At 36.9% G+C, this 12,169-nt stretch overlaps 1 protein-coding gene across 1 annotated transcript in view; it reads left to right on the forward strand.

The window, feature by feature from the left end:
- LOC306845189 (uncharacterized protein) overlaps positions 1 to 7,461 on the forward strand; it is a 116,156-nt gene extending 108,695 nt beyond the window's left edge. The window contains exon 5 of the mRNA XM_079377840.1: positions 6,553 to 7,461. Coding sequence (XP_079233966.1) covers positions 6,553 to 6,688 — 136 coding nt within the window. The 3' untranslated portion in view covers positions 6,689 to 7,461. The remainder of the gene's footprint in view (positions 1 to 6,552) is intronic.
- The last annotated feature ends 4,708 nt before the right edge of the window (positions 7,462 to 12,169 follow it).

Genomic DNA, 12,169 nt, shown 5'->3' on the forward strand with positions numbered 1-12,169 from the left:
GCACTGTATATACATGTTGTTTGAGTAAGGCCTGTAATTGCAATGCTTTTGCTGATGGTTTGCAAGGATCAGGCAGCACTGAGAGATAAACAATAAGGTTCTTGTGAGTCCCCAGGCTGTGAACAAGTAGAGTCAGATCTTTATCACGACCAATTACTCAGGTTTATGGTCAGGGTCCGGTTGAAGGGGCTGAGGCTTTTCCAACCCTCTCTTCACTCTTTGAACCCACATCCATCTTCAAGAAAAAACAAGGCTGGCAACAATCAATTACTGGCAAAACAATAATTTGTTCATTTTGTGAAACCTTAGTTGGAGTGTGTAATCTGGATTTTTGTCACCTAATGGAACTGTACATGTAATGAGATTTCCCTGAACACTACTCTATAGCTACTATTTGAAAAAGTGGTACAGGCTCTAGTTTTCTGTGTAGGGTTGATGGGGATTCTTAAACAAACAGTGATGCACACTTACAATTTTCACAATGTAGTCAGTATACAAATGTATTACATATAGAGCAACATTATATGTCATTTTTGGTTGTAATAGCATCATAGATAGTATCATTGCTTAGTATCTACTAACATTAATTATACTCATGTGAACTTGAAAATGTACAGTATAAATGGGAATATATAATATTTATTTCACTTATTTAATACTTCTTTCTATAGTTTTACTTGAATTATTCTTTTTGTGAATATTTTGAATGAAAGTTAAGGGCACTATATATATATAAGTTAAAAAGACAGATAGATAGGCAGACAGACAGACAGATAGATAGATAGATAGATAGATAGATAGATAGATAGATAGATAGATAGATAGATAGATAGATAGATAGATAGATAGATAGAAAGAAAGAAAGAAAGAAAGAAAGAAAGAAAGAAAGAAAGAACTTGTGTACACACTACATTCATTTCAAAGTGAAGTCACTCCAGATCTGTTTCGAATGCATTTGTATAGGATGTTTGCTGACAATTATACATGCATGGGAGTGTTTCTGACAGCTGTCAGTCCTCCACAGCGTAAAATATAAATAATTCAGCACAAACTGTTTAGATGAGCTCAAATACTATTACACCAAGACAGAAATGATGGTGCTTGAGGTGTGGTGATGCAGGTTTTACTTCACATGAGGGAGGCCTCTGTGTCAGCCATGATGAGTGAGGACAGGGTGCTGCCACAGGTTTCTCATCTTGCACAGACAGCAAGTCTGATGACACTGGCCTTGAGCTCTGCTCATGTGCCCCCCTCTCAGTTCCACTGTCTCACTGTCATGCAGGAAAACTCCCCCGACCGCTCCAAACTGGCGCTGCATATTTTCATACTCAGAGCCCGGAGGTTAAAATCGCTCATTATGCCGCCTGAGATTTATTAAAATAGATTATAGAAATGTTAATTAAGTCATTAATTACATTATTTAATCAGCATTGACAGATAATGCGGTGAGCATTTGTGGTTTGGAGGGGGGAGCTGACAAACTAGGGGGAGGGTTGGTGTCGGATCTACGTGTGTGTAAGCATGTGTGCTTTACTTTATTTGACAGGATGGTGTCTAATATACAGAATGATACGGAAATTTATTTTCAGTTTATTCCAAGTCTACCACTATTGATCATGCAAGCCAAGTGGACAGAAGCAAGCTAGGAGTAGTTTATTTCTGTCCTCCTTAAAGCATGTAAATATTTTATGGAATCATTTGACAATGCACAGTGTCACAGATTTACACAGAAATCATGATGTAAAAGGCATAGTTCACCCAAAAAATGAAAATTCTCTCATTAATTACTCACCCTCATGTCTTTCCAAACCCACAAGACGTTCTTTCATCTTCAAAACACAAATTAAGATATTTTGGATGAAATCCAAGAGCTTTCTGACCCTGCACAGACAGCAACACAACTGACACATTCAAGGCCCAGAAAGGTAATAAGGACATTGTTAAAATAGTCCATATGACATCTGTGGTTCATCCGTAATGTTATGAAGCTACAAGAATACTTTGTGTGTCGAAGAAAACAAAATGAATAACTTCATTCAACAATTTCTTCTGTTCCGTGTCAGTCTTCGACGCATGTTCAGGAGTGTACCAAACGTGCATGTAGTGCTGCTGACAAAATGAAATGAAATAATGACATAATATTCATTTTGGGGTGAACCATCCCTTTAATGTTTAAAGTATCTTATTATCATCATGCTTTACAGTCGAATTTGGTAGAATAAAGCTGGGTGATACTATAGTTTACATTTCACAAGTATATGAACAATCAAGCAGCTGAGATTTTGCTGCTGCATATAGTACAATATCTTTTTTGTGAGTATACTATGCATATGTATGTATGTATAAAGTTTGATGTACTTTCTATCCAACTTTATATACAAAGCTATGCAATAATATAGTGTACATTTTGCAACAGTATAAACAATCACACAGCTGAAATTTGTTATATACTGTTTATATGAGAGTATATGCAGATAAAGTTGGATGTACTATATACAGTATCCAATGTTATATATACAGCAGTGCAATAATATAGTTTACATCTAAACAGTCATGTACTGTAGCTAAGATTTATTATATCACATATATCTGTGTGTACTGTATGTATGTAGATAAAGTTAGATATACTTATATATCCAAATTTATATAGAGAGCTTTGTAATAATATGGCTTACATTTTGCAATTTATATAAACAATTATGCAGCTTAAATTTTATATATAGTAAATAATACTTTACGTGGGTATACTGTATGCAGATAAAGTTATGTAGTCCTACATAAACCAACTTTATATATGATGCTGGTTGATAATATAGTTTACATTTACATTTTGTGTCTATATAAATAATCAAGCAGTTGGGATTTGCTATATACAGTAGGAGCAAGTTTGCTGGGAGCAATTGAGATATTTTTGGGACAAATGTGACAACATGGCCATGGAGTCCATTAGCATATAGTTACATTGTGTTCCTTTGCTCCTTCTGTGTGCTCCAGTTTTCATTCCACAATTTTAAATCTTTCATTGTGGGAGCATTTGGAGGAAGCATTTGGAGTGACATTTGGCAAAGGCCTCAAACCATATTTCCAAGCTGTTTAGAAAGAAAATACAAGGGGAGCGATCACGAGATGGATTACAAGGGAGGCGATACTGAGAACTTCCTTATCTGTTGACAGCTTAGTTACCGTTAAGAACAAGAAATGTGTTTTTCAGTTCAGTGAGAATGGAGCTCTTCTTTGTCCCCATAGACCTGCATTACGGGATTGTGCGATCGGACCTGATAACTCTCAAATAACTGGCCTTGAAAATGAGTTTGGAAGAACACTTGATTTGGTCTGTGATTCGGATTATTTATTGGCTACAAAGTTTGCCGGGTACTTTTCAACAGAAATGTGTGAAACAATTAAAGTTCCGTTTCTGAGCTTCAATGTTGCCTTTTAAAGGACAAATATCCGCATACACAGATGGACGTTCAAATGCAGCAGCATATTGCTTCGTTTTTTATCTTATTTTGCCAGGGTGAATTAATGTGTGCTAATTATGATCTGACATCTGTAGATTCTATTCAAATGTGGTTTGCCATTTGTGAATTTCCCTGTGAATTTCATTACTCAAGGGCCGGCTACAGGAAAAGAGACATTCTAATGCAATGGGGATGTTTTTCAGGGTCAAGAGTGATCGAATAACAAATTGACACTCCATTAATTACAATTTCAGATGAAGTAAACACTTTATCGAAGCTTTTGAAGTGCACTGTAACCTGGGAGTGATCGTGTCTAAATGACTCTTCTCGATTGTGACACTTCCACTCGTTCTTTGAGGTTGCCTGGCAACGTGTGAGTGGCCCGGCTCTTCAGATGGAGAGGCCCTTGATTGTTCAGCTGAGTGACTGTTGAAATGAATCTCAGAATGCTTCTCTGAATGTTTTTTAGTTGTCACCACCCTTGAGGCCTCCGAGACTGCAAGGTGACTTGTTTTATGGCGATTTGTGACATGGCCATCCCGTATGTTTAGTACAAGTTCTTTTGTTGACTGAGAAGTTAGCTTGATCAGATCACATTGAAAATAAGAGAGGTATAACGTGAAAGAAACAGCCTCGCACGTACCGTTCACTTATCACACTTTCAAATATTTGAGTTTGCAGGGTAACTGAAGTCATCCAAGCATTGTAGTAATTGGCACTTTGATAGCACTTCATAAATGTGTCTCACTTTGAAGGTGTTCTGAGCAGATTCTTTCAGCTTTGCTACTTTTCTTATTATCTCTCCTCAACACTTTCTAAACTGTTTCTGTAATTATACAGCTACTTAAAATTGACGGAGTGAAAGTTTGGGTGATATTTCACTTAGAGGTCCGTGATATGTCTTTTGAAGACAATTGCTTGCCTAAATCCAATATGCTATGTTCTGCCTGAGGTAAGAAAGAAGAGAATAAATTGTTGTAGAAAAGCATATCTTGTCATTTATGGATCTCAAGAGGGTTTTTTAGGGCTCCCATTGGACCTGTAAGAGAGAGGGGAGGCAAATTGGGTAATAATGAGACTAAGGTTGCTTAAACATGCAAGACCAGTTAGTGTATATGCTACAGAACCTATGTCCTTTCTGCATTTTCACTAGTTTTAACTTCATACAATCAGTATGAACATTTATTTCTGCATCTTCTCGCCTCTTAGTAGTAGGCCCTAGTCGAGTCGAGTCAGACTTTTAAATAAGACCAGAGTCTAATCCTTAGTACAACAATTTTGGTTTAGAACCGCTCGAGGAAGAACGAGACCATCTCTGACATGTAAAACTATCAACTAATTTTATTTATATTTATTTTCTACATGCCATTTTGCAGTGCTTTTATCTGAAAAAGTTTGCACCACAATAATATAAAAATTACTTATTATAATATATTAATTTGAAAACAAAACTGTTGCAGTAATCTCCGCAAAAGAAAGGACACTGAAATATAGCATTATTTATTTATTTATTTTAAAGAAATTAATACTTGCATAAAGCACGCATTAAATTGAGCAGAAGTGACAGTAAAGAAATATTTATATTTCAAATAAATGCCTTTTTCGTGGGGAAGTCGTGGCCTAATGGTTAGAGAGTCGGACTCGTAATCGAAAGGTTGCGGGTTCGAGTCCCCGGCCGGCAGGGATTGTAGGTGGGGGGAGTGAATGTACAGCGCTCTCTCCACCCTCAATACCACGACTGAGGTGCCCTTGAGCAAGGCACCGAACCCCCAATTGCGAACCCCCAATTGCTCCCCGGGCGCTGCAGCATGGCTGCCCACTGCTCCGGGTGTGTGTGTGTGTGTGTGTGTGTGTGTGTGTGTGTGTGTGTGAGAGTGTGTGAGTGTGTGTGTGTGTGTGTGTGTGTGTGTGTGTGTGTGTGTGTGTGTGTGTGTGTGTGTGTGTGCATTTGTTCACTACTCACTGCTGTGTGTGTGTGCACTTGGATGGGTTAAACGCAGAGCACCAATTTCGAGTATGGGTCACCATACTTGACAATACGTCACGACTTTACTTTTTACTTTACTTTTTCTTTTGAACTTTTTATTCATCATATTATTTTCCCCAAATATCTGTATAAATGATGATAAGAAGTGTTTTATAGCCAAATTAGAATGATTTCTGAAGGATCATGTGACACTGAAGACTGGAGTAATGGAATAAATAAAATTTTTAAATATATTAAAATATAATAGAAAGCGGGTATTTTAAATTGTAATATTATTTCACAGTATTGCTAGTTTTTGCAGTATAGATGTATACATGCAGCTTTATTATGCAGAAGAGACATTTTACCAATCCCAAACTTTTAAACAGTAGTGCATAGAAATGTTACGTTTAGGCCGGGACACACCAAGACGGCAAGCGACGGTCGAGCTAGTTTGTTTGGTGTGTTCCACACGTTGGCTCTCGTTGGGCTCACGTCGTGGCAGTTTGCTCAATTCAACCTGTTAAATCGGCGTAGGGGCCGTCGGCGAGAGGGAGAAATCTGATTGGATGTTCAATTTAGCGAAGAGTCAGTGGGCAAGCGAAAGTGATGAAAAGGAAGGCGGTACAGACAGAAGGCTGTTTAAATGTTACGTGATTTTTCCCAATCATTCTAATACGCAAATGTTTTCATAGCAACATGAGCTGCTTAAAATTATTAAAGTTATCAACGTTGGGCCTACTGATATTCAATATGCTAAGCAAGCGCTGCTTTGTTTACATTTCGTATATCTGCGTTTATCTTATATATCTTTGTTTCAGTTTCTCCTTTGGAATGACGAATATATATTATTGATAGCTGCTGAAATAGACAGTTACTTCCTCTCACACATGCGCAGAATGCACATGTTACCTTGCCGTCGGCTGTAGTCTGTGTGTTTGATCGCAGCTTTTTGGTCTGACGCTTTCGACGTGAGGCGACAACACCGTCAGCTTTCGTCTCCGCTAGTTCTTTGAAGTCGGCTTGGTGTGTCCCGGCCTTTGCCTTGTGGATATCTAGTTAACTTGTTACTAAATGCTCCTCCACATGCTGACACTCTTGTTTTCCTTTTTCTTTTTTCCAAAGGTGCTTGTGCAGTTACTTCAGCCACCGACTCCAGCAAGCAGAGAAAAGCTCCTTTAGCCTCCAGCCTCGCAGATCTGAGGAGCATGAAGTCCAAACCAATCTGAGGCAGTGTGCCACGGCAGGGGTCAAAGGTTAGTACTCACAGACATCGGCGGGAGAGAGGAACCACTTGGTTGTAAGCTCTGAGAGGACAGGATCAGGGCTTCCACTGTTAAATATGACCAGAGGGAATAAGCTGTGGTGCAAGAGGGGGAAAAAAGACTGACTTATTTAAACGTCTGGAGAGATCCTGCGACTGACACAGGCAGAGTTTGAGCAGACGAAACCCAACGGAAGTGGCAGAAAAACTGAAATGGATGATGCTGCCGCTCTGTTTTGCTGGGTTGAAAATGAATCGATGCTCTATTGCTCTTGGATGGATTTTGATGTTATGATCAAAACAGTGTTTAATCAGTACAGTTGAGTTGGTACAAAGCTTTATCAATTTACTTTATCAATATCCTAAAGCACTTTTGCCATATAATAGTTTTATATAATTCATTGCACATGTCACTTTTTAATGATCTGACTTTTTCAAAGGATTTTCGGAACTTCTGAGCCATTTTGTCAAGGACTTTCAGAAACAGTGCTGATACAATCCAAACATAAAAAGTATTTTTTACTCAGTAAACATTCTTACACTTTTTAAGTAATACATTTCTTGGCTTTTGGATTGCTTTTGTATTTCTTCAACCAGCTAAGGGATGAAAATATCTTTTTTTTCCCACCTTTCCAGAGACAATCTTTATGATCCAGTGAAATTCCTTATAAAAATGTAATTTCCAGTGCAATCAGTGATTATGTCCTTATAACAAATTGTATTTTTATGTGTAATTTGAAGTAAATGTATAAAGATTTTTTTTCCTTCCATCTCTTGTCTGTTCTTCATCTTTGCACTCAGATCAAGTGTAACATTCTTAAACTATGCTTGCAGCACTGAATAATGTAGCAATATTCTAATGACATGACTAATGAGGATTGAGACCATGGTAACAGATGTTGAGCTTGTTCATGTAAAGGAAAGGTGGAGCGCTGTACTTCAGTCACTTTAGTGGGAGCAGTTAGTGATCTCTTTTCTTTATCTGCAGAGTGTGTACGTTTCACAGAGTGTGTGCATTTTAAATGGAAGCTCTTTATTTGATATCTTTCAGTACTTCCTATCTCACAGGGCTTTCTCCTGTGCTTTGCCCCGAAAGACCAGTGTAATGTGACTCACCAAAGTTCCAGCATATGTTTGTATACTTAGTTTTAAGTGCTTTATTGGCATGACTGATATGCTACCATTCAAAAGTTTGCAATCAGTATGTTTTATTTTTTGAATGCGCACCATGAATGGGTGCATTTGATCAAAATTATGGTAATACTGTAAAAAAATAATAACGTTACAAATTATTACATTTAAAAATAACTTTTTTTAAGTTCAGTATATTTTAAAACATACTTTCTTCATGTGATGGCAAAGCCATATTTTCAGCAGAAATTACTCCAGTCTTCAGTGTCACATGATACTTCAGAAATCAATATTAATATGTGTCTTAAGTCGCACGGGTATATTTGTAAAAATTATTGAATTTTATTTTATGCCAAAAATCATTAGGATATTAAAAAAAGATCATGTTCCATGGAGATATTTTGTAAATTTCCTGCTGCAAATATATCAAAACGTAATTGTTGATTTGTAATATGCATTGCTAAGGACTTCATTTAGACAACTTTTCCTCAATATTTAGATTTTTTGCACCCTCAGATACAACCTCCAGATTTTAGTTGTATCTCAGCCAAATATTGTCCTATACAACCATACATCAATGGAAAGCTTATTTATTCAGCTTTCAGATGAAGTATAAATATATATATTTTTAAAAAACTGACCCTTATGACTGGTTTTGTGGTCACATATGCTGATTTAATGTTCACGGAACATGAATTTCTTATTGTTAATGTTGTAAACAGTACTGCTTAATGTTTTTTTTTTCTTTCTTTTTTTTCAGAATTCTTTGATGAATAGAAAGTTCAAAATAATGATTTTTTTTTTAAAACAGACAGTTTTGTAAAAATCTAAAACTGTCACTTTTGATCAACTTAATGCATCCTAGCTAAATACAAATATTAATTTATTTCAAAAACCAATATATATATACATACATACATTTAACCAAAAAATAAAGGACAACCTTTGAATCTATATGAATTTCACACACTTGTTGTCACTACATACATTTTACAAGACCACAAGTATGTCAGCGTTCCCTCCTATTTAACAGGTTTATCTAGACCCCTTAATTCCCATAATAAGAAGCTTCAATTCTACTGCAAACTGTGACATTCTAGAAAATGTTGTGCTTTTAACTTTGTGGCAACGTTTTCTCCTCCAGCATTACCGCAGCTGGTGTGGGACTTGACCTACTGTAGATAAAGCCCAGACCTGAAAACCTTTGGGATGAATTGGAATGCTGAATGCAAGCCAGACCACATCGCCTGACCTCACTCATCCTTATGTCTGGAGCATATCTCCACATCCATGTTCCAGCATCCAGTGGAAAGCCTTTCTAGAAGCATGGAATCTGCTAGGGAGGGTTCTACATATTTTTGGCCATGTACAGTCTTATTTTGTATGTAATAATGCACATATGTATGTATATGTCTTGTTGTATATGTAGACTTGCATCAGAAAGTCATCTTACAGAGGTCAGTAAATGCCACTGGATACCCACTAATATCATGGTGGTCTCCCATCCGCCCATACTTTGCATGTGTATACTCCCAGGGCTTAGTGTGCACGTACAGGGCCAGATGGGCATTTTCATGAGTGTGTGAGCGTGGATTACTCTGCCTGCTACATCTGGGTCTCCACATGGCACAGCAGACTACGGCGGGAGAGAGAGGCAGGCGGGCGGGCGCTGCCACCCCCTCTTCAAGGATGCCTATATGACAGCCGTGTTCTCCAGCAGGGCACTGGCACAAATGCCAAATGAAAAGGTCACATGTCCCCACTACAGCCGCAGGACCGTTGCAAAGCACTCTGCCATTTATATAGAGGTAACCTAACTAGTTTTGAGTTAAACAAGCAGGCTTTTGACCTTTTTAATGTTCTCAGATAAAGGAACAGTATTTTGATGTTTCTTTTGAAGTGATGTGTTCATTTTTGAGATTACAAGCACATTCCTTTTTTAATGTCCTAAAGCAGTAAATCACAATCAGGGGTACGTGTACTCTAGAGGATATTTGTAAATATTTAGATTCTGTTTTAGATTGTGAAACATAAATTATGAGCTATGGTGAAAGAAATATATCCACACATACACAGTTATTTCTGGTACTTGAATTTGATTGGTTTAGAGGTCTTATAGTCATGTAATATTCTACGAGTATCAGCATGGGAACAGTTTCCGCTTACAGAGTCAAGGAGAAGGAGCAAACCCACTAAAATTTTACAAATATAATCGTTGTTGTGTTACAGAATGTAATTTTGAAGTGAAAATATAGTTATATATATATATATATATATATATATATACACACACACACACAGAGAGAGTAAATAATTTAACACTGATTGTTTGGTTTCAATATGGAGTCTTAACTGACAGGACTGTGGAGAGTCCATTAGACAAGAAGTTCAAGAACACTAAAGTTCTTAAATTATTACAAAACTCTGGCTCCTAAAACAATACATTCACTTTAATACACCATATAATTTAATTTCGTGCTATCAACTTAATAAGCCAAAACTGCCTCTGGTGAAGTGTGTACTACAACAGATAATGTGATTTGTAGGAATTATAATTAAATAGAACATGTGCAGCCTACAGCTTGTTTGTGTCCAGGATGAAGCATGCTTGATATGTATTGTCTCTTGGCCAATTCTGCGGGATGACCTGCATTGTCATTCCCCTCCATTACTGGTGAGATAAACTGGTCATGTGGCTCAAGCGCTTTTCAATTTCCATGGAGTGCAGACTCTCCTCTTGGAAATGTAACAAAAATGCTCTCACCATTAAACTGCAGGTCAAATATGTAATCAGCTTGGGTCTTGGATGGGCTCAGACATCATAACTAGCTGTTAACCCACAGATGACAATCTCTTGTGCGACGAGCAGAGAACCTCTTGTTTTTCCTTCTCTCTTCCTCTCTTTATTTTCTTATCTTTAACATCTCCCAAACTCAATCAAATTAAAAACTCACAGTTATTATAAGAAAAATTCTGCTTATAGGAATAGTCCACTCAAACAGAAAATCTCTCATTATTTAGTCCACCACATTTCATCTCAAACCCCCATGAACTTAGTTTTTTCATAAAACACAAAAGAAGAATTCTTGATAAGCATACTGGTCACTCTTTTCCATGCAATTACACTACATTAACAGAGTAACTTTGTATATATTTTTACATTTGTGTATATATATATATATATATATATATATATATACACACACACACACACACACACACACACACAGTATATTATACTATAGTAGATATAAGGTTTCACACTAAATTATATCCAGCCATTTTTATTATACAGCCATTTAATTTTATTATACTATCCTGTTTCACATTATGGAAGTAAAACAGGTTGTAAACACCATTTTAATCTAACATTTAGGATTCAGATGAGTCACATATCTATTCAATGTCTAATAATAAAATATGGCATCATAAAACATCAAAAACAATAACTGAAGCCAAATTTGTTATTTTAAAGAAGATCAATGATATGGACAGCTATTAAAAGTAACTTAGTTCTTAGCAGTGTGCAAACTTTAGTCTTTTAAGACTAATTAGCTGGGTTTATCAGTGATAAACAGATAGGGCCACCTCGGCACAGCCTGTGAGGTCCAGGTGGACAAACACACTGTGTTTAAACCACAGGTGACATAGCAGGTCGCTTTGAAGCTCCAGTGCAGATTTGGCAGAGGGGTCCTCGGTGCCAAATGTCCAGGGCAGTGGGGGAGTTTTGATCTGCACTGTGCTCAGCTACCTGATGAGGCGGATTAAACAAAAGCCAGATAGCATTTGCATTTGATGTGTAAAACCCTGTGGCTATCTCAGTCAAATGACCTGCCGCTTGGCTTGACAGCAAAACCCTCCTCACAGCACTAAAATAAAGTGAGTGATTTTCTAAAGAGCATCCCATCATTCTGTTTGACGTGTTTGAAGATCCTCTCAGACAAGCTCCCCAGATCTCAGAAAAACAAAGTAGGAAGGATGAAAGATCTGCTAAGGTATCAGTAAAACCCACACAATGGTTTTTGCCCTGTTTATGCCCTCTGTTTACAATGTCATTTCACTCCAAAAAGGTTTGGATAATTAAGTTTCACGGGATGATGAATGAAAGGGTCTTATTGACACATGACAAACAAACACATCTTTTTAATACAGTCCTTATAGGGAAGAACCAGGTCTAGTTCTCATTTTTTATTGTGATGAATACTTCTGAGGGCAGATTTATTTTTTTTAAAAGTAATACAGTATAATAATAATAACAATTTATAAATATATGATTTAATAATTATTTATATATATAAACCATATCTTGCCTCAGATAAAAATACAATACATGCAAGGTATTATCAA

The sequence above is a fragment of the Barbus barbus genome (genome assembly GCF_936440315.1).
Source record: "Barbus barbus genome assembly, chromosome: 25".
Lineage (NCBI taxonomy): Eukaryota > Metazoa > Chordata > Actinopteri > Cypriniformes > Cyprinidae > Barbus > Barbus barbus.